General features: G+C 33.7%; 2 protein-coding genes across 4 annotated transcripts in view; one reads left to right on the top strand and one right to left on the bottom strand.

Annotated features, from left to right (window-relative positions):
* Window positions 1–848: 848 nt before the first annotated feature.
* Window positions 849–11,335, bottom strand: LOC105328686 (cilia- and flagella-associated protein 221). Of its 3 annotated transcripts, XM_034462538.2 has the most exons (22): window positions 11,054–11,334; window positions 10,516–10,703; window positions 10,146–10,241; window positions 9,817–9,917; window positions 9,373–9,476; window positions 8,982–9,138; window positions 8,434–8,572; window positions 7,765–7,882; window positions 7,586–7,635; window positions 7,055–7,207; window positions 6,435–6,461; window positions 5,776–5,964; window positions 5,347–5,443; window positions 4,906–5,033; window positions 4,486–4,674; window positions 4,036–4,227; window positions 3,386–3,538; window positions 3,056–3,156; window positions 2,557–2,646; window positions 1,942–2,055; window positions 1,679–1,750; window positions 849–1,344 (listed from the first exon to the last, which is right to left on the bottom strand). In XM_034462538.2, the coding sequence occupies exons 1-22, from the start codon at window positions 11,196–11,198 to the stop codon at window positions 1,218–1,220; spliced, it is 2,730 nt and encodes a 909-aa protein (XP_034318429.2). In that variant the 5' UTR covers window positions 11,199–11,334; the 3' UTR covers window positions 849–1,217. The 3 variants fall into 3 exon arrangements, 2 of the variants coding, with proteins under 2 accessions (XP_034318429.2, XP_034318430.2); XM_034462539.2 differs by lacking the exon at window positions 6,435–6,461; XR_010709953.1 differs by lacking the exons at window positions 849–1,344; window positions 1,679–1,750 and having other exon boundaries at window positions 2,488–2,646; window positions 11,054–11,335.
* A 205-nt stretch (window positions 11,336–11,540) lies between these two features.
* The window catches only part of LOC105342900 (DNA mismatch repair protein Mlh1), a 77,655-nt gene continuing 61,304 nt past the window's right edge, over window positions 11,541–27,891 (top strand). Inside the window, exons 1-8 of the mRNA XM_066072884.1 lie at window positions 11,541–11,648; window positions 13,438–13,581; window positions 14,107–14,197; window positions 14,718–14,890; window positions 15,254–15,326; window positions 16,758–16,849; window positions 20,603–20,645; window positions 21,256–21,344. Coding sequence (XP_065928956.1) covers window positions 13,466–13,581; window positions 14,107–14,197; window positions 14,718–14,890; window positions 15,254–15,326; window positions 16,758–16,849; window positions 20,603–20,645; window positions 21,256–21,344 — 677 coding nt within the window. The 5' untranslated portion in view covers window positions 11,541–11,648; window positions 13,438–13,465. The remainder of the gene's footprint in view (window positions 11,649–13,437; window positions 13,582–14,106; window positions 14,198–14,717; window positions 14,891–15,253; window positions 15,327–16,757; window positions 16,850–20,602; window positions 20,646–21,255; window positions 21,345–27,891) is intronic.

The raw sequence follows: 27,891 nt of genomic DNA, 5'->3' as shown, positions 1-27,891 counted from the left end.
GGAAACTGGAAACTAAATAGATATTTGTGAACAAAAGATTCAGAATTTTGATAAGAACTGTAAAATTAATGCAATCTTTCAAAATCAGCTTCTTGTCTTATTGAAAGTAAATGGATATGATATGCAAAAGTGCCTCTGCCAAAATTGTTTTAATTAATACATGATCCTTGGGTCAGGAGTGAGGACTAAATTGAATACGAATATGCTCAAATTTTTACAAATCTTTTTCCTTAGCCTGTACAAATATTGCAAGGTTATGATAAGCAAAGGAGCCTCTACTTAAATTGTGAATTTTGTAACACTTTAATGGTGTATTAATCATATTAAAAAAAGCATAGTATCCTACTCCAAATATAAGCAAATGAATGTATTTGGGATGATTTGGACAAAATTAATACTAATATCATATTTCAAGTTAAGTTTCTAATATTTTATTGACCTTTTGTTATGCAGTGAATGCAGGAGTATATAGATGCAAGTTTTATATCAAATTTTGGGTAAACGATTGCTGGAAAATTTACTGTAAATATTTAATAGTGTGTACAATATTTTTGGCTGAAAATGATTTTTTACTAAGTTAATTAGCATGGATCTGATTTAGCATATTTGAATGTTCCTATTTTTTTAGATTGCATTTTATAGCAATGTACATGATTTAGCAGAAACTGCTTTCCTGCAAAAATGCTAAATAGAATATGCAGCCACATGTAATACATTTAAAGCAAAACATCAAACTGGGAAATGGGGATGTTTTAGTGTTGCCAGTTATCAACAAATTGGGTCCGGCACACACTCCATATCTTATATACAAACTAGACAACATCAAAATATCGAGACAACATACCATCAAATATAAATAGACATTTTATTTACAAAATGTATGGTTACATACATATATCACAGATTTCACAAGGTTTGGACGGCTGAAATCATAAGTTGGAGCACTCTTTTTAAAAGTTTTACACTCATTTCTGTATTTGAATCAAGTTATTATAAATCTTCAATAAGATATTCCGACTCTCTATCTCAAAAGTCCCACACTAAAAGTTTTCTTCAAGCATTCCATCAATTTTTCAAAACAACTTGTAACAAACATTCTCTTTAACAGGTTTCTTTCAAGACAGAAAATTAAAAGGTATTGAGGTTTGATATAGTTACTGTGCACAGATATTCACTGATGAGGTGTAAACAGAGAAAATTCAGAATAATAATTTTGTTCACTTCAGAAGAAGATCTGGGTCTGTAACAATATTGGACAGAGTGGTATTTCGTGTCTGAATCTTGGATCCTAAACGGTTGTATTTCTTGGTCATAAAATATTCTAATTCCTCTTCTCTTTTTTCTCTGCAAAAATAAAAAAAAACATGTTTTTAAGAAAGATGAAAATTAATGGGGAAAATTTGTATGTATGTTCAATGCTCCTGAATGATTAACTCCCTTCCATCCACAAAAAAACCTCCTCTTAAAATTATTAAACCAAAACCACATTACACACATTTAATATTTCAACTTTGACAGTTTGAAAGAAAAATCAATATGACACATATAATTACTATATAATAAATCCCAGCTAAAATGCCATTCCTAATGAAAAATCACATAAAAAACAAGGAAGGCAACAGCTAGTATGAAGACTGACAGCTAGTTTAATTCATTTGTGCATGTTATGTTAACATACCTTGGTACTGGACCATATGTAGACACAGGTATATTGGTAGACGGTAGCTTATTTCCATGAGGGAAAGAATCTCTGAATAGCAAAAAAAAAATATTTTCATATGAAATACAGTCCATAATAATCTTACCTGTAACATGCTATTTGATTGGCTGGCGCAGACTCAACTATATTTGAATAATTATGATAAAAAAAACTACTAACAAGAGAACAACCTTATATACTGAAACTCAAATTCACACTACGTGATTCTGTTCCACACTTACGGTGCTATTTTTTCCTCGGTTGGAACCTTGGGGTCAATAATTGAGAACTGGGCAGCCACCATATCAGGGGTCAAGGTCATTTCTACACTTTGTGTGAAGTTCTCATGGTCTTCACTGTAAAACAAAATTTCAACTTCAGATATAACCACATCTCTCTTCATATGTCTTATTCTTTTTATAGCAGTAAAAAAATCAATGGTGACTAGGGCAGGGTTGGAGTAATGTCATATGTAAAGGTATTGTATTGCAATGCATTACTTGTACTTGTTCTCAAAGTAATGCTAGTAATGTGTAGTGCCACAAATTTAGCATTACAAGTAATGGCAAAGTAATGCATTACTTAACACTGTAATTCGCCCCAAACCTGGACCTGCAGGCGGTAATTTGTATAATAGGAAAAGCATCAAGGTCATAAACATGGTCAGGAATTAGACTGAAATTTATACAAATTGTTCCTCCTTAAGGTTTGATTAACAAAAATTTGTACAAATTGTTACTCGTCAATGACTCAATAGAAATTTGTAAAGATTCTTGATTGAAACTTGCTCTTCAATGTTTGATTGATAAGGAATTTGAACAGATTTTTGGTTGACAGAATTTAGTACAACCCCTTACTCTTCAATGTTTTGCCTGTCATCCTCTGGTAACTGATCAAGAAGAACGGGGACTTCCTCTGGGAGAAGGTCACTGCCAAACTGGTCGTCCCTGGCAACAAAGAAAATCAGACATATTGAGCGTAAAAAAGTTGTTCTTTAAACAGAGTACAAATAATAGAATACTGTAATTTGTAGAAAAACTTCTATACATTACAAAAGTATTGTATTCCCCAGAGTATAGGTCATAAATAACCTTAACCTCAATTATGAAGTCTCTTTGTCTTGTGAAAATAGAAGGTTTTCAGTAGTAGACAGACAGATGGGTGATTTTGCTTTGTTATAAGCAAAATTCATTATAATCATGAAGTTTACAACATGTAATATAGTCAATGAGATGAGAATTACTTCACTGTAAGAGTCAATTCATTATAAGCATGTTCTTTATAACTGTGTTTAACTGTAATTTGAATAAGGCATCAGAAATAGGTCAAACTTCACCATAAGTAGGTCAGACTCACCATCGAGGGACCCACACACTGGTCAGAGTGGGGGTGTTGGCCAGGGAGGTCAGGCCCTGGGAGGGGAACTTCTTCCATCCCATAATGCCCCTGATTGTGTCCTGTATAACAAATGGAACAATGATTAAAGTTTATACATTGAAGTGCTAAAATTTTTGGTCTTCCATTTTGAAAGAAAAAAAAAATTGATTTTACAATTCTCAAATTTGGAAAAGTAGATTACAGATTTAATTCATTTTCCCATGAAATTAAGACCAAGTACACTTTAGAAATGAAATTGTCTACATGAGTTTCATAATCACATAAGTAGATTTCAGCAATGATATTCACCTCTCTGTCCAGGTACCGCCTCTGTGTGGCGGAGTGCGGATTAGTGGCATGGTCCTTCTTGAAGTAGGTAGGTATAGGACACAGGTGGAAGTCTGAGTCTGTCTCCGAGTAAGGGACCGGGGCCTGGAACACCTGTAGCCCTGGGGCGGGGTTCTGTAAGAGAAATCAAAGTGTAAAGTCTCTGGACAAAGTTTGAGGGATATCAGACTGTGAAAGAGTGTATAGTCTCTGAACAATTTGGAGTGTTCTTCTGGTCCTGTATGCTTTTTTTTGAAAAATCAAATTTAAATGCGCCACATTTTGCAAATTCACACGGTGTTAAGCACAAATTTAACCTTAAAAACTTTTATAAATGAAGAGCATGGACAAATTAAAAAATCCAGATTATCTAGTCTCTGCATAAATGTATGCACCAATTTTGATGCGCCTTACACTGAGCAATCTCATTGACTTGCATATATATTGGTTGACATCTCAAAAAGGGTTAAAAATATGTGAACTGAACTTTTTATTTATTTTACATGAATACATGGATAGATAGATGGATATTCTATTGACTGACTTACAAATATATGGAGGGACAGTTATTTCAACAACTGACCTCATAACACATACCGGTATATGGAATGATGGTTATTCCATTGACTTACAAATATATGGAGGGAAGGATATTCTATTGGTTGGAACAGAGCCTTTGGTGGTGTCAGTGCCACCACTTGCTGGGTCTTCTTCACGGCAGACCCCTCGCGGACCACGTCCTGTGTGGCGTCTTCCACTGCCGCAGCTTCTGTGGGGGGAGCCTCTATTTCCTCCACTGGCACAGAAATCCTGATACTCTCATCCTGTTTTAAAAACATGTCAGGTTGAATATGCATAAAATATTGTAAAATTTGCAGTGTAAATGACTTCAAGAAAAAAATACAATTATAGTACTATACAAAGCTGCTGACAAATATTCACTATACAGGGATATTTGCTTTGGCAAACAAAGAAGAGTTGCTTGAAAATTATCTGATCATATAACTGAAACATCTTGGATCATAAGAAAAAGGATGTTGAGAGAGAGAGAGAGAGAGAAAGATAGAGAAAGAGGTACATACCTCAGCCCCTGTCCTGAGAGGGCGTGGCAGCTTGGGAGCCACATATCCCCGCGAGGCTTCATGCACAAGGTGTTTGTCATAACCTAGTAACGAATAATGCTTGGGGACTTTGAGACCAAAGAAGGGCACTTTCCTCTTGACCACAACCTCTGAGGGTTTGTACGGGACTTTACCGAGAGCATCAGGGGCCTAAATGAAAGAAGAACAAAATCATCAATACATTTTTGGGAGAAAATTGATAAACTGTTTGAAATTCTTATTAGGAGTGCAGTCCTTCAGTGCTTTTTTATTCTTTAAAAATGAAAAATATATCTCGCACATTATTTAAAGCATCTTTAATGTCATGAATTAAAATTTAAAAAAAAAAAATTGTTTCATACATCTAGAATTTTGTATAAAAAGAGAAAATAAGTCTCTCACCATATCGTCTTTGACATTTGGAGGGACATAGATTGGGAAGGTGAATTTCTTGATTTTATCGGCAGTGATCTGGATCTCGTGAGGGATCAACTCCATCTCCTCCTCCTTTTCTTTCTTTTCCAACAGGGCTGTAAAATTAATGATTTAACATAGATTCCAACATTTTACATGCGACAAAGTACCCCTACACATCATAAAAAGAGTGGCTATGTAGAGAATATATTTCTTAATATTCAGGACAAATGTATAAATTTTATAATTAAAAAGTACTTGACTTAAACAATGGTTGTAAAAACATATCAACTCTAACACAACTGGGGCACCTTTTGAAAGGTTAAAATTTAGACAGCAACCTTTAGCCCACTTTTGTTTTGACTCCCTTCCACCTTTTTTTTTTTATATCTAATGATATACTGCCCCCTTGAGTGCCTCAATTCTCACCTGTCCTTGTCTCCACATTCCTCTCCTGCTCCAGAATGTCCTGGACGACCTTCTTCAGGACCTTGACCTTCCAGTTGGCTCTCATATGTATAACCACCTATAACATATGATAAAAGAATTCAATTAACATGACACTTTTACTTCCAATCTACATGTACCGAACTACGGTCTAGATTGAAATACAGGTAAATGTTGCCAGTTTACTGACAAGTCTCATAAATTTTAAGAGAAATAATTATCAAATTCTATAACAAACAGAAAATTTGAGATGGGAAATAACAAGTTCTCTAATAATCTATTTTAACAGGTACTCCACAATTTTTTTTACAGGTATTCTAGACATCTATTTAAACAGGTACTCTAGAAACCTATTTTGACAGGTATTCTAGACATATTTTTTACAGGTACCCTCAGACATCTTTTGTTTACCTTTCTGGCAGCTTGAGCAAATTTTCCAAGTGCAGCATGCCGAGTGGCCCAGAGATCGTTACTGTACGTATCAAACATGGCCGTCTCTGGGGCTAAATCTGTGTGGTCACGAAACGTACGTCGAAACGTACATTTGGTTTCTGTCCGCTTGTATTCCTCCTCTATCACAGGGTCTCCCCTTTTATCATACTGCAAAAATAGAGAATTGATATAAACAAGCTCACAAAATAGAAAAAGTATACTGTTTGCAGTTACTTTTTTATTACTGAAAAGATAATCAGCAAATTTAATATTGTCTAAATATAAAACTTATTACTTTTTTTTTTAGAAAACATATATATATCGTAACAATATATAAAAGTTTATCCTATAAAATATACTCTGAGGTTGTTTTCAAAGTACTCAAATAAATTTTCTTTTGTTGTCTTCAATCAAGAAACATTAGGAATGACATAGTAGCATATTAACCGAGAAAACAATTGGAACAAAGAATAAAACTCAACTTCAAAATTTCACAAAAAGTTCTGAACAAAAATGTGATGTTGATAATTAGGTACAGACAAAATGTTGTTGGATCTGAAACATCACTTTGCTAGATAATTAAAACATCACATTTTCCAGATTAACAAAATTTTCCCAAGAATAACTTTCAATCTTACATCAGGATCAGAAATTAGTCTGGAAACCTGTATATCAAAGAATAAGTTTTCATCCTGTCACGTTGTTCTTATACAATGCCAGAGACAAAACATTTTTAATAAAATTAAATATTGGTATCTCAAACATTTAAAACTGGTATCTTGGTTTCAAACCATGTTTTCATCAAAGCAAATTGGCAGTCCCAAACACTGTATCTTAAAGTTAATTAATCTTAATAATCTCAAACTTTTTTCTCAGCCCCTGCAAGATTAGCACTACGAGATTAGACCACATATACATGTGCATACCATAACAGTCAATTTTCTTTAATTTAATGGAGTTAAAAAGAATATAAAATATAAATAAAAGTATCAAATGAATTGAGATATTACGGGTAAAATATGTAAAGAGACACTGATTTGGCATCCTATTGATTGATATATATATATAAATGCATCTAAGGCTGCTGAGATACCCAGGTTCAACTGAAAGTATCTTTATGTCAACGCATGCACACAATAAAATTAACAATTTTAGGTATCAGAGATATGAATAAAGTAAATTATGCAATCCCCTATTAAAGATGGCCATGCCTGTACCCTGTAGTTTTATATCTCTGTAAACTTGACTGAATCCTTACTTTGTATTCCTTCCAGGACTGATCTCGGTCCTCCAGGATCTGGGCTCGGTCCGAGTTTGTGATCTGATCGTCCCCGAGTTTGACCTGCCATCGAAGTTGGTTCTGTCGTTCCTCATAGACGTTCTGTCTCACTTTGTGCTCAAACATGGCTTCCTGATGCAATCAACAGATACAACAAAATAAAGGTGTTTTGTGTAAAATATAAAATTTCTTAAACATACAGGAACCATTTAGTGTAATATGCAGTAGAAACCCACACTTTCAGTTAAAAATTTGCAGAAGGAAATCAATCCTAATACAGAATAAGTATTCAAAAACTAATACATGTACTAGAGTTTCAATAACTTATGTTGATAAAGATATGATGAACTACAAACAATAAATCTACAATTTAGGTCTACCTTTTTATAGGTTGACAAAGAACATTAATGATAAATAATTGGCAAAGCTCATCCCTGGAAGTTAATTTTTATGTGGAAGAAATGTTAACATTCATAATACCATCTTTTGAGTAAATCACAGAAGACTAACCTTCATTTGACGAGTGGCTGGCTTATTGGTCTGTTTCTGTGCCAACACAGCTGTTTTGAAAATAAAAAAAAATCCATGCAATTTGATAATGGAACACACTGAAATTTCCTGTCCTCTCTCTCAGTGGAAAAATTCAAAGTAAAGACAGTACTATGATAAAATGGCTTTGCAGCACTTACTATCCCGGAGATCCTTGGCTCGGAGCTTCCCGGGCTCCTGGTTCAGAACTTGTGCCACAGCAAACGGAGTGTTCAGTTTGGGAGGAAACCTCACACCATTGTACTCTACTTCCTGAATCTAGTGAAATAAATTTACAGATATAACTTTGAAAATGTATATACCCTTTTCATTTTATTCTAACATTTTCTCCTGTCTTTTTTGTCCAATATTACTTTTTTATAGTATATATACCAAAATCACTTCTCTATGTTCCTTTATATTTACTCTTGTTATTCTAATATTTTCCCTGCTGTTCTCTCTCTTTACTCTGTTTTTTTTGTCTAAGCTTACTAACATTAACAGACATTACTAGGTAAAACCATAATCCTCATTAAGTGCTCCTTCTTCAATAGTCTAAGAATAAGGGCATTCAGATTAACAAAAAGTTTTAATTTTTTTTTCACTGTTTCATTACAAAGAAATTCTCTATGCAATTTTTCTTTTTCTTCCATTGAAATTAAAAATTGCACTTATAAGAGAATAAAAAATAAATCGCACTTTTTACATATAATTTCAAAACACAAGGGCATGTATCAGTGTCATTCAGGAATACATAAATGATATAGATAATATTTTCACTATGCTTTACAAAAGCTAAATGATTCTCCAATAATGTGCTCCTTCTATACCTGTGGAGTTTGCTGCTTTGTAGCTTTGGGTTTGATCTTGAAGGCCAGCTTCCTCTTCTCCCGTGACCTGTCTAGCGGAGAAAGACAGCGGGGGTCAAGGACGTTGTCATCAATTTCCTGATTCTGCATGGAGATATCTCTACAAACCACATCATACATACAGGCATTAATAATTTGTTACAAATAATAGTCAAAGAAAGAAGGAAAAGTGAAAAAGTCAAATACAGTCAAACTTTGTTATCTCGAACTAGAGGGGGCTGTTGAAAAACTTCGAGATATCCGAGTATTCGAGGGTAAATTACTTGAAAAATAGGTGGTTGGGACTTCGACCTATCCATATCGACTTCGACATATCCATTGTATTCGAGATATCGGTGTTCGAGATATCGAAGTTCAACTGTATTGGGAATAGTATTCAAAGCAATTCTCAAAGTGGATGATTTCTTACCAAAAAAAAAAAAAAAAAAAAGAATGTACTGTTCTGTAGAAATATTTGAATCCCTTCAATTGAAAAAGTTTATAATTTTCTATCCAATTTTGTGACTTACTTCAGCAGCCCAGGGGTAGAGACTCCTGTAAATGTGCACACAATGGGCTGAGAGTTAAACTGAGAAATGGTCAGCTGGATCTTCATGAGAGCTGTCTGGAACTCCAGAGGAGCAAACGTTACAGAGACCTCCGTTTGTCCGTGAGCCGGAATGATTCCTGTCAAAACAAGTATAGTTTAATCAAATGTACAGAAAAAAAATAGGATTGATTGAGCTGTAAGATTCCTGACTATACTTGCACTTGTAACTAAATAAAATAAAGTTGAAGGAGAGTTGTGTGTGTGTTTTATTTGATAGTATTTTGACTATTTGAAAGCTGATTTTATTAGCAATGAATATAAAAAATTCCATCAAATTTTTTTAAATTACATGTGTCAATTATTTGGCTTACCATTCATTGGGTGCACTGTAAAAGAAGGGTGGGGTTGTACATAGATAAGCTGGTACTCAAAATCAACTGGTCCCTCACACCTCAAGGGGAATAACTGTGTCATTCTAGAAAAAAAATAATCACCATGAAATCAGACAGAATAGTGACACTTGTAAATAAATTTGAAGTACTTATAAGATTAAGTAATAAATCAAGTTTCACCATTTTATTTAGCTTGATTATAAAGAAGGTGAAAAAACAAGAATGTAATCCAGTAGCAGAGATAAAAAAAAATAAAATTTGAGGAAAACAGTAAGAAAACATTGGATATAAAGAGGGAAGACAGAAAAATTAATATATATATATAGAGACTGAGAGAGAGATCAAGATCGAGATCCTATTGTTGATAATTGTTTTGATATGTGGTAGGATCCCCCTAGGGAGTGGAGATAAAGGAAAACTTACTTGTGTCCCACAGGCACCGGCGGGAAACTGAACTGTGTGGGGAAGTCCTTGGTACTCATCACAGGGTAGGCATGAATCGGAATCACCAGATTCTCCTCCCCCTGAAAAATAATACCCAGGAGTGAAATATCGCATTCAAATCTAAAGCTATGTTCCCTTCTTTTTCCTGGATAAGGTCTTCAAGGTGAACACAAAGGAATAATTTTTTTTTAAGATTTCAGATGTCTGAATATTACATTAAAGATGCATAGCCACGAAACACCTGGATCTTGAGATACGAGAGTTATAACTCAAGAAAATAAATTGGTCTAAGTTATATTGATACTTACTGGACAGTTGATTCTAATACTATCATAGTAATATCTCCACTCATCGGGACTAAACTCTATCGTACAATCAATGGTTAGCCCGGGCACCAAGCGCTCCTGAATAGGAAAAAGAACAGATGTTAAGATGTTAAAAACACATTTTGAAAAACATTCAAAGTTGTTAAATATCTCTGACTTGATAATATATATTCAAAAGATGCACAAATTGTCAAATCTTTGACAAAAATTGTACCAACTTCAATCTGCACAAATTTGATATGTAAGGGAAACAATGTAAACTATACAGAAAATAAATTGAGTAATATCCCCCCCCCCTTCAGACTAGTGTCTTGGAATTGCTGAACATAGAAATTTAATGTATGACTCTTACCATTTTCTTGTATTTGATATAGAAGTACTTCGTTTGTGGGGGAATGATATGCATATTAATAACTTCGGTGGAGGCATTGACAATCTGCAAGGATTGTACATGTTTCTTATCCACCTCAAAACCTCCAAAGTGTATGATTGCAGGTTTAGCCAGGACCATGGCATTTTGAGAAACTTTGGAGTATATTTCTGAAAAAAAAATAATGGGATTTAAAAAATTTATTTCATATCATATCATATTTTTGATACATAACTTCACTTTGTAACATTTTATCTGATAAGCGCAACACGATGATTATGTATCTAAAGACCTGAGCTTGGGTCTCATCTTATATACCTAAAAAAAAAACCAATTTGTGTGCTAACCCTATCTTATATGATAGATTAAAACAAACTGTACACATGCTTAATTTTTGCAACACTGAGTGTATAATAAAATGAGCATTGTTGTTGTTTGGTATTTTGACAGTTTAGTTATCAATAAAATAAACTTCAAAAAATTGTAAGTTCAATTCATTTTATGTGGAAAACCTAATTACTTGTTTCAAGAAGGTGATTAGGTACAGTCTTCTCTCTTCGGGGCTCTACCAGTTGCATAGTTTCCACAAGTGGCAATTCTTTAGAGCCCTCGTGTAGCCCTATAGGACCCGATATGGTCCGGCTTAGAGCAGTCACCGAAGGCATGATTGTTTTTGTTTCTTCTGTCCACTGAAACAATAGTTAAATGCAGCGGCTACATCTTACGACGAAAATTATTTGTTTACATCTTCGTTTTTCGCAAGGTGTCCGCCATGTTGTTTATGGCAATCTAAAAAAACCTTCCGCTTAAAAAGAGTTCTAGACTTAATGCCAATTATTTTCCTCGTGAAAGTCAAAAAGATAAACTGCATATATATTTTATTGCAAACAACATTGTTAAAAGTTGGAGAAAATATAATGGCTGCATAAATATTCTGTTTTTATAGATTTTTAAATACGGAACTACTTTCTAAGAAGTAACCATCTCCAAGGAGATAAATACGCTTAAAGAGTTATCGTCCCTAAAAATTAATCTTCTGTGCAGTGGAAATAAAAATTCTCATGTCAAAGATGGCGGGAAGAAAAGTTTGTTGACACGAAAATCATATTCCGGGGGTAGTGTATTTTTCTCTATTTATTAAGTTTTGTTTCGACTTTGTTAAAATAAAACGGAGAATTATATCTGTCTACACTGCACTACTCATGTCAGTGGACGATTATAGCATTAGAAGTGACAGTTCCAAGATCATATACATATTTGTATAGGATAAATTTAGTGGTATGTACATGTATAGTTTAGTTTAGTGTGAGCACCGAAACCAGAAGATTCCTCTGCAGGGGATTAAATCTAGGTCATTTGGTATACAAATCCACTAAATCCAGTACTCTACCAATCGAACTAAAGGGTTAATTAACCCACTACTGGCAGTAGGCAAAGGTTGTAAGGATGCTAGGTACCTGACTCTGCCACATTATCCCCCTTCTATAGAAAAGAGTCATCATTGAATTATTATCTCAGGAGTGCCGAAATTTGGGGGGGGGGGGGGGGAATTTTGAAGACTTTCTCATTCACACTCAGGAGAATACCAAGGTCCTTACCATGCGTACAGGGATACCAACTGTTACCTGTAGACACCTATTGCTTCTGCTTGGGTTTGAACCCAGATCCTTTGACATACAAATTCAGCACTCTACAGATCAAGCTATAGGATTAATTAAATTAAAAATAAAAGGAGAGGGGTATAGGGGATAATGCTCATAACAATTAAACTAAACATTAATTCCACTGTACATCGCTTCAAACTCTTAAAACTTTGGTATAAACCATGATAATTCATTAAATATTTTGGGAACATTTCTAATATGCCTATAAATATTGTGCCAGTATATGTACTACTAAATTTGGGTGGGGGGGGGGGGTTGAAGACGTTCTCATTCACACTCAGGAGAATTCTTTTTTTCATATACACAGTCGCATATAAGGATTTAATTTTATAAATGTTAACAAAATTGTGAATGTCGAAAGAAAAAAAGGACGTTTTGCAAATTACTTTAAAAAACTAGCCATTTAAATTAGAATTTAAGAAAGAATTAAAGCAGGTGTACAAAATTAAGAAAATGGATTATTCTGTACATGTAATTTTTTGTAATTGATATTCATCTACTATTTTTTATTGTTATATTAGTCTTTATATTAATGCTCCTCTTTGAAGAAGGGAGGGCATATTGCTTTGCTGCTGTCTATCTGTCAGACTATCAACAGTTTTCGTTCATTTTCTTCGCAGAGGTTGCACATATTGATTGAAATGAAATTTGGTTTACAGATTTATCATAATAATTTATAGGTCAAGTTTGATATCGGGTACAATTGAGCAATTTTGACAGAGTTGTGCCCCTTGTACAAAGTAAAAAATTCTAATTATTTGCGGTTTCCGTTCAATTTCTTTGCAGAGGTTGCACTTACTGATATGAAATTTGGTATACAGATTTATCTTCATGATATCTAGGTTAAGTTTTATTTGGGGTATGATCGAGCAATTTTCGACAGAGTTATGACTGAAAAATTATTTGCAGTTTCTGTTCTTATTCTTCTCAGATGTCTCTAAGGAATGGAGGCATTTATGTTTCCCAAATATCTCTTGTTCTCTTTTTAGATTAGTTTTTCTTTTGTCTTACCATATTATAAGGAGTGTTTTGCAATATTTTTAATACTTAAATCATAATATGTGATTGTATCACTCAGGCTTTTAAAAACTGCTGTTTTGCATTGAAATGGCTTAAAAATGAAAAATTTTGAAAGTTCTAAATGTAACTAATGTCATTAACATGGTTAAAGATTTCTCAAATGTTGTTTGCAATTTACTGTGATTACAAATGCCACGTAATTACATAATGCTCTTTACAGGCAGGTAAAAGCCTAACAAAAAAGTGTCATGGCTTCCCAGCCTGGTACAATAAAACGCCTTGATGAAGTGGTGGTCAACCGCATTGCTGCCGGAGAAGTCATCCAGCGGCCGGCCAACGCCCTCAAGGAAATGATAGAAAACAGGTGAGAACTGATAGGGCAAACACATTAACATGAACGGGTTGACTTGTTACCACGTAACTCTTAAAGCCCGCATCTTTTCAATCTAATTAAAATAAGAACTTCCATCTGCTCCGTAGTTTTGATACGTTGCGTCACTTGCGTGATACGTCACAGGGACATATTAATACGAGAGCCTGAAGGATCTAATTTTAATTAGATTGAAATCTTTTTGAACTGATAGGGAAAAACACCTGAGGTGTGTTCAGCAGAGTAGGCACTTGTGAGTGCTTACCAAATTTACCTGAAAAACCAGTTTTGGCAAGTGCTTGTGAGCGATTGTGCTGCAGGCCTCTCAGTTTGGTTTTTCTTTTTGATTACTAAATGCCAAACTCTCTGTGGCACCATCCAAGGAATTCTTTGTTAAGACTCCTTTTTAGAGTCGTAATATTTAAAGAGAAACCCACTTTAAAAGTTTGTTATAAGGTTTATAATACATATCAAGTACCTTAAGGTAATAAGATATAACATACAATTTTATGTTAATAGTTTGGATGCCAAGTCCTCTAACATTCAGGTCACTGTCAAACAAGGTGGCCTGAAACTGCTACAGATTCAGGATAACGGCACAGGGATCAGGGTGAGTGTTACTTTAAATAGACACAATAACCGGTCAAGTGATGCTAAAAATACCCACAGTTATCAGGTCAAGTGATTCTAAAAATAAACATTGATAAGGCCAAATGAAACTAAAATTAGTAACAAAATTATGAGAAATATTTTATTTTTTTTGTTATTGATGATCATCTGCTCTGTTGTATTTGTCTTGATAGTTCTCTTTTAGTATTCTTCTTATTTTACCTTTAAGAGAGGACAGCATTTATTTTTTACTTCTGTAAAGTTTAATGAATTCTCCTCTTCAAAGTGATGTTTTCTAATGGATTGGTCTTGCAACTGATGACCTATTGCCTTTTAACAGTGAAATCATTAACTAGGGGTCATTGACTACAAATTTGTTGAACTGTTGTGATATCTCTTATGAAAGAAGCTGAAATGTGTTTCTGTTGTACAGAGATTGTATTTCATTCCATGGTTGGTTATGTGTTGTTCACTTGTTGGTTTGTCACCTCTTGGTTATTTCACCATGATTTTATTTACAGAAAGAAGATATGGACATTGTTTGTGAAAGATTTACCACTAGTAAACTGCAGAAGTTTGAGGACTTGAACTCTATCGCTACATATGGATTTCGAGGCGAAGCATTGGCCAGTATTAGTCATGTGGCACATGTCACCATAACAACCAAAACGACTGATTCAAAATGTGCTTTCAAGTCAGTTTTTTTGTCACTGAAGTCATTGTCTATCTTTCAATTCTATACTTTGTATAATAATTCTTTATATAAGCAGCTACATTGTGGCAATATTCTATGTATTTTCAACATAAACATGATTGACTTTTTAAACTATCTACGTTATACTATAGAGATTAATGCAGTTTATTAAGTAAATATGATTTCTCTTTACCTTACACATATCCTTGCATAAGAATAAGATTTGGTTGTTAAAAATACATAGAAATCCTCGAGATGTTCGACTTTCGAAAAATATTATACTTGTAAATTATACTTTCATGAGAGTATATATAGTCTGTTTCATGTTTGAATTGTTTATTTTGCTTTAATTGTATTTTCCAGAGGAAGTTATGTGGATGGTAAAGTGAAAGAGCCAGTAAAACCATGTGCAGGGAATGTTGGAACTCAAATTACAGTATGCTTGCCCTAGTTTTTTTACCCCTGCTTTGAAGGAGAAGGGATATACTGTTTTACCCTTGTGTGTCTGTCTGTAACATAATTTCTGTGTAATTTTTCTCAGCAACTGTTGATTGCAGATGCTTGAAATTTCAACACACTCTTTGTTTAGGCAAGCCATATGGTGAGATCCATTCTTTTCATACAGCCTTCGGCATATCGGAGTATCAATAGCATAATTCTTGACTAATTATACTCGGGCTCGCTCTTCAAAGGATTCAAATCATGTGACATCAGTAGTATATATAGCACCACCATATATCTATCACTCATATTTTTCTTGGCGCATGAAATTTCAACACACTCTTTGTTTAGGCAAGCCATAAGGTGAGATCCATTTTGTGCCTCTCTGATGTCAACTTCCTGTTAAATGACAACTTTGCATATTTTGTATATTTACATCAGAGCAGGGGTATCACTAGTGAGCATTGGCTCACAGATATCTAGTTCATGTATAAATTTTTCATGTTGCATGACCTCTTTGTATTGAAAACACTTATTATAGCATAGTTGTTTGAAAACTTTATTTGATTTCCCATTACACCATGATTCCCTGGTGTAAAGTTTACACCTTGATTTCCCCATAATCTACAACTTCATTTTGTGTTAAGACTTTACTTCACTTTGATTCCCCTTTATGTAAAATTAACATTGTGATGTCCTTTTCATTTAAAGTTTACACCTTGTTCCCCTTCATTTATAGTTTACACCTTGTTTCCCTTCATGTAAAGTTTACACCTTGTTCCCCTTCATTTATAGTTTACACCTTGTTTCCCTTCATGTAAAGTTTACACCTTGTTCCCCTTTATATATAGTTTACACCTTGATTTTCCCCTCATGTAAGGTTTCCTCTTCATGTAAATTACATACCATGACTGGATGAGCAACATAAGTGCCTTTATATATTTATATATCTTGCAACAAAGTTGCAACAGGTTTAACATATTTGACCTTTCATTCATTTTTTTTGGTAAGTGCATCTTCTCTTAAACTGCTGCACAAAATTTTGTAAAACTTTGTAAGTATTTTGGACACAATCTGTAGATGTGCATATTACCAGGAAATTCCAATTTCAATATTTTTCTGGGAATTTTGGCCCTTTTGAAGTTGGAATTTTAGTAATGAACAGTTTTTACGAACGGAAAAATGTGCATATTTGTAGGAAGTTTTTATCTGATGATTTTTTGCAAGTTGTGCTCTTTATCAAATTATTTTGTGTATTTGATGTGAACCCTGCAATTCATTACGTGTAGCATTGTCAAGTTATGGAGGAGTTCTTTTATTTTTTATACCCTATATATGATTTTAAATGCAAAATTTAAACCCTGGTTTAAATGTTCACATTAGCTTCACACCATTATTTTACAAATGTTTTAATCTCTGTTACAAGGTAGAGGATTTGTTTTACAACATCTCAACCAGAAGGAAAGCATTGAAAAGTCCCTCAGAGGAACACTCCAAAATAGCAGAGGTCGTCAGCAGGTAACAGGATGGGGTTCAGTCTTCACAAAAACTTCAAACTGTCTGGCAAGTCCGACTAATAGACAATCCAAATTAACTAGCCCTTAGATTTTTATATCATGTTTAACATAAAAAGTATTGTACTTACAAAAGATAATGCATCCTAGCTGTGTTCTGTAATTTGGAAATATGGATCATTTCTTATTTGAGTTTCAACCAGAAGCTTGGACTTTAGGCAGATAAATGCCAATTTGATGAAGATGGGATCTGTACTTATAGTTAACTATCCAGTCATTGGCTAATAGATATGAATGCATGGAATGCAATGACGCTTGTCTCACTAGATCTATGGCTGTATATTTCAGTTGAAATCGTGTTAATTCCTCACAACAGAGCAGATCCTGGGGGAAAACTGTCCAATTTTGACTATCTTTGAATATTAATGAGGTTCTCTTAGTGAAATTGAAGAAAGAAGGTTAATATTTGACAGCTTGTTTTCAAACTAGATGGTAACATCTCACGGAAAGTCCAAGCTCTTGTTATACTTTAAACTATGAGTTATCTTGGCTGTTCATAGTACTGGTAGAGTTATTGATCTTTGATGAACATACTTTAATGGCCAACATTTTATTTTGGTAGTAAGTTGATGGAAATGAAAATAAATGCTTACATACATTATGTTAGATCAGAGACTTTGAAAAAAACCTACAAAGCCATGGGGCTTCTTGATTTTTAATTTTTCACTGACTTATCTATCAGGCCTTGGAGTTTCCTCACTCGGAGATTTTGTGAAGACTTAAGTGTGTGTGGAAGAGAGTGGTTGTGGTGCAGTGATAGAGAGAGGGTAGGGATTTTGTAAATATTTGGGTTTTTAGCTCACCTGAGCTGAAAGCTCAAGTGAGCTATTCTGATCACATTTTGTCCGTCGTCCGTCTGTCCGTCCGTCCATCTGTAAACTTTTTACATTTTGAACTTCTTCTCTAAAACCGCTTATCCAATTTCAACCAAATTTGGCACAAAGCATCCTTATAGGAGGGCGAATATAAATTGCAAAAATAAAAGTCCAATCTGTATTCAAAGCGGAGAAAACCTCGAAACTGTAGAAAAAGGGGGGTGCATTTTTAAAAATCTTCTTCTCAAGAACTGCTGATTCCAATTCAGCGTAGTTTAGCATAAACTATCCTTATGGGAAGGAAAATATAAATTGCAAAAATTAAGGTCTAATTCTGTTTCAAATCTGAGTTATTACGAAAATAATAATAAAGGAAAGGCTTGTTTCAATCAGTTTAATAGCTTCGGGTTCGGCATTCGGTAAAATGGGTAGGCAAGACTTGGCCTGGGCAAAACATAGATTGGCAGTTATTAATCTGCCAATCTCATTAGAATTTCAGGATATTTGATGGACCAGTATATTTGTATTCGCTATAAATATTGCTGCAAAATAATGCGTATTTGGAATAGACGATTGTCGATCTGCCTTGACTTTTATTTTGCCACGGCCCCGGTTTGCATACCCATTTTACCAAGACTCATATTCCATACTTCTTAAACGAGGTTCTTTGTTTAAAGCAGCCATGACATTATATGAAAAAGGGTCGATCTGACTATGATGAATTTGCTTGTTGTGCAACAGTTCGCGTATGAAGGGAAATTTTTGAAACATGCAAAATATATTGTTGCCGATTTTGTGAAGTAAATTGAGGCTGAATATTTCAATGCGTTGACAGTTTTCACACATGACGTTGTTGTAAGCTTGTTCTGATTTTCGTTTCGTTTTCATTATTTATGCTTTGTAACCTGGGAACTATCGTCTGTATTTCGTGATTTTTACGTATCAAATCAAACAGAGACTTCGGTAAATCAAACAGTTAACTGTTTACCTGCGCAAATTAAGCAAAATCTGATGTATCAAAAAAGTACTGAAATACAATTCATTCTATCGGTAATTCGATCGGGATTATCTTTTGCGTAATGGTAGATTAATGCAATAGGTTTTGTTGCGATGCTCGGCATTTTCTCGAGTTTATTCAGTTTAAATAGAGTTTGATATCGCTGACGGAAATATGTGGGTATATACATGTATATATATGATTCATTTCAAAAAATAAATTGTGTTCTTTATTTGTAATAGTGAATATTTCTTGTGTTTAATTGTTTTCAATTTCTATTTACTAACCATATTTGAGTGTTAAGCTTCGAATTATAAGCAAGATACAGAGATTTGCTCACAATTCTATGTTTGTACACAGATCTTAAAAACTAAAGATTAAAAAAGTACAAAAATTGTCAATATTTATTAAGAAAATTTTCAAAGTCTGTTCTTCCAGAAACCAACTTTAACATCTTATTGTATTGTAAACTTAACCTTTTTTCGTCATTATTACTCCTACTGTACATGTGATCCTTCACTGTGTTTGTGTACATTGTATAAACTGATTTTGAACCTCAAATACCAGTGAACTGGTCTTGAGTGAATAAAAGAATTGAAAATCTTAGGACATTCTTTTTTTCCATTTTAAATGCTGAATAGGAAATACCAAGTTAAAAATCATAAGCTGAATGTAATGAACTCATGTGAATAAAATATGACTCAAACCTAGGCGAACTGTTAGCTCTGTATCTTGCTTATAATTCTAAGATTGACGCTGAAATTTTGGTTGAACATTAGAAATTCTATATGAATTAGAGTATTTTAAATACTTGTACAAACAAAATAAAAGAATGATATTCTGTATATACCTACTCTCTGGGGCCCCCTCTTTATACAATAAATACATCAATTTTGATAGTTTTTCAGACACGAATAAATAAAAACGACATTTTTAAAACAGTTTCCATAGTTCTGACACATTTCTGTTGCGGGGATAAAGTAATCATCGCTATTCCTAAGAATATCACAGAGGAAAATTATCCTGGTTTGTTTGCGAAGTAAATAACAGTCATTCAATTATAATGGAGAAGACAAATAAAATTTTTGAATGTTTTTAATTTGAGGAATTGAGCACATTGAGGTACAATTTTCTTCTTTACATCTATACATGTAGGATTTTTTAAATAAAAAAACAATAACTATTACATATTTTTTTTAAATACAATAACTAGTAAGTAGTTGATTAAAAAAATGTACCTATATGCTCTCATATATCTTGATCGCTTTACAAAGTGGGGGGGGGGGGGGGGGGCAGAACGAAAATAAAGGGAATTGGAAGTTAACAACTTAACAGTGTACCCCTACCAAATGTTTAGTTTAAATCTTGCGTAGGATTTTCTTATTCTAGTAAAAAATAGTATTTCATGAAGGTACAATGGCAAAGATTACATGTATGCAAAAATAAGTGTAAAATTCGAATACTTGACAATATTTATTTTTTGTTATTCTACCGAGGGACCATATGGCACAATATCTTTTGAACGCCCATTGTTGCTCAGGTGAGCGATGTGGCCCCATGGGCCTCTTGTTATGGCATTGGAGAGAATGATTGTGGTGCATTTATGTAGAAAGGGTGGGGTAGCTGATGCTCGGGATGAATGAGAAGGGGGAGAGTTGGTACATGTACTAGAGAAGGAAAGTTATAGCTGATAGAGAAATGTGTCGCCTATGGTGATGGACAACTAAACTACCTTGCTTAGATAGAGTAAGAAAGTGATGTGTTGACCAAGAAAATAAAATGTGCTCTTAAGCTGGTTGGATGATAGTCTATAAAATCAGCTGAAAAAAAATTACCATAAGAAAATATGGGTATGTAATAAGGTTGTAATTTTTGTTTTATCCAGGTATGCTGTTCATAATTGCAATGTTGGATTCACTTTGAAAAAGGTAAGTGTTGGCTTTACATTTCATTGATATGTAAATTATTTATTAGATAAACATTACCATGATTTTCTACTTCTTAGACACAAATAATCTTAGGCTTTTGCTAGCACAGGCTTTGCTAAACAAGCCTCTGAAGTCATGCTATACTTTGCATAAACATTTGACTCGTAGGAATTTCGCTTGACCGGTCACTTTTATCTCTTCCTTTGTTTTAAGGTGTGGTCCATCTCTGTTCCTAGTCGTTATCTGTTTGTAAATGCATGCACGGATCTAGAGGGGGTCCAAACCCCCCTCCTCCCACTTTCAAAATTCAAATATTTAAAAAATACATTATAAAATTGTCCAAAAAATGCCTCGGAGCCCCCTGACACAAATAACCGTCAGACACCTCACAACCCCCCAGGAAAAATTTTCTGGATCCGCTCATGAAATATGACTGATTTTAAAATCATTACCTAATAGGCGACATTTTATCAGTAATTGACAATGTATGATTAGTAACACAATGATTTGTTTCATAATTTGATAAAGATGATAATTTGTGAAGGAGCTGACATAAAATGATTCCATGGTTTTCAATCATGACAATTTTAGTTGAATTTTTGTATATTAGCAAGGGGAGAACACTGCGGATGTCCGGACATCAGCCAAATCAACTCTTGTAGACAACATCAGAACTATCTATGGACCCAGCATTGCCAAGTAAGCTCTCATTCTTCATTATACCCCCGCAAACGAAACATAGGGGGATAAATTGGTTTCACCCTGACAATCCGCCTGTCTGTCTGTCTGTAGACGCAATTTTGTCCCCCCTATAGAATTTTTACTACTGCATGGAACAGTCTGAAAATTTGTACATATGTTGATCACCATTTGAAGATGTGCACCTGTAATTTTTGGGAACAATTTAGAAGTTTTTTGCAGTGGTATGTATTCCTACGCCAGAGTTCAATATAGTCTCGTTCAACCATCGGCTGTCTCCGTACATCTCCGACAAGCAGAGAGTCAGTCTATATTTAGAGGTCGCATCATCAAGCTATCACGTGACCTGGTATCTCTTACTTGTTGGAGATTAACGGAGACAGCCGAGCATCTGCTTGAACGAGACTAGAGTTCATTATTGGTTGGATCCATACACTTTTTGAAATATTTCGTATACTGATACATAGTTTGATGAAATCAATTCTATTTTTTAATATAACACAACATGATTCATAAGAGGTTTTCTCGAAATTCTTGTTGGAAAAGTCCGAGAATCCATATTATAAAAATGTGTGTAATTCAAATAGAGATTATAAACTACTTCCCAAGCAAAATAACATATCGTTGATTTTAAGATAAATAATAATCGATAAAATCAACTCCCGTCAGTACTTTAGTACTTTGATTATTAAGATTTGAAAAGATTCTATGACAGTTTTCATTTTCATTATCCTATATATTTACACTGATGTTGAAAAATTAGGGAGGTAATCCTAACAGAGATTATTAATTTAAGAGATAGTACAGGGCATCTTATTAAAAAACTGACTTAGAAAAAAAAAATTCTGATTGGATTCGGTATTTTTGTACCGCTCATCAATGTATAAACTTTCAAAAAATTACAAATTTCTTCATTATCTAATTATTTAATAAAAATTAATGATTATTCATAAACCATAAATATATACATAGCAGTTTGTTAGTTTTAAAACTATTATGCATACGTGTTTACTATTAACAAAACATATACAGGGCTCACGAAGATTCTCCTGGACAAGTTGGTTGATAGAAATAAATCTTTCTACTTCTCCCAGGTAATGATTGTGGAAAGTTTTAGAAGTAACCGCAATTATAAATTTGTAATCATGTATTTTGCGTTATTATCACAGGATTTGCTACAAACTTAATTAATTTTGTGAGTGAGGCCCCTTGAGGGGTTATTTGACATATTTATGTCTGTTCATGTTAAAAAAAAAAAAATCATTAAGGGTTAAAATCTTCCATGCCGCTCACATTTTTGCATTAATAACACGGACAGTCACTTTTTTCATGAGTTTATATAGAAAACAAACAATGTTAATACAATTTTTATATCTTAACCGACGATATCTTTACTCAGAATCTTATTATTATATAATTAAATGATTTTTTCTTGCTTTGTTGCAGACTTTTTAACACCTGTTTCATGAAGTTATATATAAAACGACTACTGTAAATACATGTTTAAACAATTTCCTTATTTACTGTCTGTATCTGAACTGCCATTTATATAATTGCATCAATCGATTTGGCTAATCTCGCCTCAGGTACAGTAAAACTCGGTTATAGCGAAGTCCTAGGGACCAATTGATTTACTTCGTTATATCCGTAATTCATAATATCCATATAAGGAATTCATATTATTAACTATAGCTGATTCACTATATACATGTTTTCTTTCACCAGACTATAATTTTCGATAATTGAGGCTTAAAATGAAAATACATTCTTTTGATCCCTTTAATAATCGGATTGTGAATTGAAAAATTTATATGAAAATAAATTCATTCAAACTATTATGTTAAATGGTAGTGCAAACTTTTTAAACTGTAGAGAAATTCGATATAAAATTGTAAAATTTCGTTATTATTCACCTCTATAAAATCAGTTCGCTTTATCCGTAAATTTGTTATATCCGATTCGTTATAAATGTAAAATTTTTCAAAGATTTGTTGAAAATTTTACCGGGGACTCAAAAAAACTTCGCTATATCGGAGAATTCGCTATATTCGTGTTCGTACTAAACGAGTTTATACTGTATATAACTATTGTGTACATTAGTTACCTGACATTTTGAAGCCATGTTTAAATCCCCCGGTTTAAATCATGTGACCAATCATATGGCCTATTGTCTAATGCATGTCAAAAAAATAGTCTTGGATCATAATATGATGACCGCTGACCATGTTAGACAGGTGACCGCTTTTTAGAGTGCAACCATATCATGCTACAATATCTTAGACTAATATTTTGTTAAATAAGATCATTAACTAGGATTATTATATACTGGTACATGTATAATAATGAAGGTGTTCTCATAAAGGTGATGCCACATCTTGGCGAGCTTTGTAGCCTGTAAATAATTTGTAATTATACCTATGTTTTTATAGTCCTTTGTACTTCAATACCGTCCACATGGCTTGAGTTTTGAACACGGAGGATTTGACAATGACGTGAAACTCTTGATATAGTACCAATTGGCACCACAGCATTTGATTGGAGGAATTAATGGGTTTGTTTTGGGGACACTGGACACTGGCTAGCAGTGGGTGAATTTGAGGTCAAGTGACCAGAAATTATCACCTGCTTAGAAAATCTTTGCTTTTCCTTACATTTTTTGCATCTACATACATGCGGTAGTAAAAACAGACATTAATCGAAGGGCATATTTTGGTGTAAAAGTTCTGGTTTTCTGTGTCTGTAAGACTTGGGGCCATCAAACTTGGTCAGTTGATGCATCTTGTTGGGAGGTGTGGTCAAAATAGCATGTAAGTCACTTTGGCTTTCAGTTTTGAACTTTTAATCTATTCATGCTCAAATCTTGTCCAGATCATACCTTGACCATCATGATTACCCATTGGAAATTTGTATATATATAGTTACTATGTACAAAGTGGATGCTTTGGTCAGTGAGTTTTCATCAAAAAGCAAATTTGAGCTGATTATTGACAACATTGTATTGTGTTCAGAACTACAGTGTGATGCAATATATATTCGTACAAAATCGCGGCATATTTACATTTGTGACAGAATTAGGTAAAACTTTAACCTCTAGTTTTCATCTTTAAAAAATATTCTTGTTAACTAAAACTTACCTAATACTTTGTAAGATGACTTTTCAGCCGAATTACACTTTGCAATCTTTGGGGGATTATGTTATAGAGGCTTTGTACATAGTGAGGTGTGATAGATGTCCATACCCGCTGTATCTCTCGGAACAGGTTGTCCTTTTTTTCATTACAACCAACATGTGCTTGCAGCTTTCTTTTCAGTAAATACCATAAATTTTCAATTATGTTTAAGTTGGGACTTTGTGCAGACCAACTTATGTTTCTTATTCCATTTCTATGGATAAAATCTTGCGATGAACGTTATGGATGGGACGATCCACCGATGCACCGGTGCATCACAGTATTTATTTTGATGATATTTGGATCGATACATTTACCATTAATACAACGATACCATAGCGAATTTTTTTTTATTTTCCAAAAATATCCGAGCTTCATATATCAGCTATTTTTAGTCCGCGCGCCTAATATGAAAGTACAAAGATGGCGGAAAACCTCGTAAAGTTGTCAAAACTGTTAGGAAGTTAAATCTGGAGTGTGGAAAACTTTTGGATTACTTGTTTATGAAAAAGTAGTGTATATGAGACTAGAGTAATTTGTAAATTGTGCAACGCTCATTTTAAATATAATGAAATCACTTTGGACATGCGGTAATACATTGACAGATTCAATAAATTTTAAGCCCTTATTCATGTTTTCATTTAGTTGCAATGTATTGTGATATGTATCATATCGCATCTCATGTATTGTGATATGTACCGAATCGGCTAAGTACAGTATCGTCCCAGCCCTATTGAACGGGCATGGTGTACCAGCGCATTGTCATCCTGAAAGATGTACTATTCATTGGGAAAATGTCAGACTATAACCGGCCACAAATTGTCATTCAGTACATGCTGGTATTTCTCTGCATTGATGTTGCCATTAACAGCTGTAATAGTACCTACTCCGTGCCACAAAATGCTTCCCCAGATCATAACTTCGTATGAATCAATCAAACAAGTCAGGTCTCCAGCCTTCGCCCCGTTTTCTCCAAATATAGACACGAGAATTCTGTCCTACAATGATTTTTGACTCATCTGATAAAATAACTTTTCTCAAATAGTTCCTAACAGTCTATATTCTCTTTTCTCTGCACCAAGACAAGCACTTTAAAGGAAATAATATTCACTTCTCTGATCACTAGTTTCTTTCTTGCCACCCCTCTCATGCACAGTTCGTTAAGATACTGGCCTTTCTCTGTTTCCATTAAATTGGTTTGTAATATCCTTCAAACTCTCTCCTGTGGGTTTTCACAAGCCTTTTAAGTTTCCGATAATCTCGGGATGTCACGGTATATTTCCTGCCTCGTCTGAGGATGTTTTCTATGGAACCTCGTCTTTCTTCATGCTTCTTAAAGATCTGGGTATTCCGAAGGTTTCTGACACATTGGTAATACTTTTGCCATCTTGTAACATTTGCCATACCATTCTTTACCTCATTACTCAATTCCTTTCATGATTTGTTTACAAAGCAGACAACAGTAAAATCATGTGATATATGAAATGTCACATGACCAAAAATTGTTATTAATACTGTAAACATACTACATTTGGCTGTGTATTCTATTCAGCTCTTTTGGCGGAACGATACTTTCGCTAAATCAAATACATCGCTAAATGCCATGCATAAATGTATAAGAATAGTCACACTCAGGAAAACGCTAATTCAAATCCACGCCAACTTGTTCAAAAACTAATTTCCGCCAAATATCGTACACGCAAAATATAATACATTTACAGTAACTAACGAAATTCCAATGCTATTGATAAACCCTTTTATTCGATGTTAAATTTGTGAGGTGAAGCGCGAATGTAAACACGCCGCCATTTTGTACGAATATATATAGCATCATACTGTATGTACAGTATGTGCGATATTTGCAACATTGTGGTATGCAAAGGACTAGGTATATGTACAAAGGCTACATTTTGCAGTGTTGAAGTCAAGCTGTATGCTATTAAGGGGACACAACCATTGGTGGTGTATTTATGGTTACAGTAGTAATTAGTTGGCACTAAACGTCGTGACAATTTTTATGATTTAGATTGGTTCATAACTGTGCTTATACATGTAACCCTCTTACTGGCAGAAGACCTGCCTTGAACTGCCTTGAACTGCCTTAAACTGTCCATGTCACAAAGATCAAGAGTTCAAGCTCGCTCTGTGCTTGACATGCACAGAGACTTGCATTTTTTTCCTTCCAGGTTTACTTTAAATACTTGATGAATGGCTGTGATATAAGTTATAAGAAAGAAAAAAGAGAAGCTATATTTAGAGTGTAGACAGAGTTATAGAGTATAAATAAGATCATAAATGACATATTATAAGCCAGAAGGGCAAGGAAAGAGTATCAGCTGAAGGGTTATGCCTTTGCGTTACAATAAAAGACAGTTATTGCAAGTACCAAGGATGGGCAATGTCAATTCAAAATATCTCCTTAATTTATTAGGCCACATAAAAATAATATGCAGATTCTCATCATGATTTGCAAAAAATCATGACTGGAATCAAACGGTAATCCACATGTTCAGCAGCCAGTAAAATGTTTTGAATTTTTTGTATACCTTACCCGAATTTTTTTTTTATTCTGTGTTATTGATAAAGTGTAGATAAAAATTTAATTGTACACAATTTATCATATTGGTTTCCAGAGAAATAATTTTCAGATTACTATGAAAATAAATATTGTTCAAATTGTTACAATGCTGAATAAGGATGCAAAGTTAAATGATCTAAGTTGTCAGGTCTTCTTCTAATCTTTCTCACTAACTTTTGTTCATTTACAGCAACACACCGTTTTCTATGTTATATTATTGCCATTAATATAATATACATGATATAATTGATTCTACAAATATAATATATAGCTGAAGGTGGTATGGGAAATATGTCAATATTAATATGGATTAAAATACATTATAATTAAAGTACTTTCACTTTTTTAGAATTTTTTAAATTTTAATATTTAACCAAAAAATAAATTTGAAAATTTTTTGAGAGAGTGAAAGTTTTAAAATTGTTTGCAGAATTCAAAATCATGACCTGTTAGGTGAGAAATTTAGGAAGAAACTTTTTTTAGAATTACACTTGATTTTATTGTTTACTTTGATAAATAGTACATCACAACATGGAGCTGTCCCATATACCACCTTAATTAGCTTTTGATTTTCTTAGCCATTTCTAATGAATTTCCTATGGTGAAATATTACTTATTAGTTTTGTATCAAATGTTGTAACTTGCATCTGTAACAACCAAGTCTGAGTCTGAGTCAGTAAACTCACTTGGTACCTCAAACATTCTAAAAGTAATCTTCAAGTTATTTTCAAGAAAACCCAGTAACTGATGTGAAGCATTCCTATCTAATGTTGTTTTTTATTATACCCCCGCTCCGAAG

The sequence above is a fragment of the Magallana gigas genome, chromosome 10, assembly GCF_963853765.1.
Source record: "Magallana gigas chromosome 10, xbMagGiga1.1, whole genome shotgun sequence".
Taxonomy (NCBI): domain Eukaryota; kingdom Metazoa; phylum Mollusca; class Bivalvia; order Ostreida; family Ostreidae; genus Magallana; species Magallana gigas.
This window is presented reverse-complemented; position numbering and strand designations above follow the sequence as displayed.

Coding starts and splice junctions, on each gene's coding strand:
- LOC105328686 (XM_034462538.2), bottom strand. CDS start 11,198: ATGCCTTCGGTGACTGCTCTAAGCCGGACCATATCGGGTCCTATAGGG. Junction 5,444..5,775: donor TTGCTCAAGCTGCCAGAAAG/GTAAACAAAAGA, acceptor CATATGTTATAG/GTGGTTATACATATGAGAGC. Junction 3,539..4,035: donor ATCCTTCCCTCCATATATTT/GTAAGTCAATGG, acceptor TTTCTCTTACAG/AACCCCGCCCCAGGGCTACA.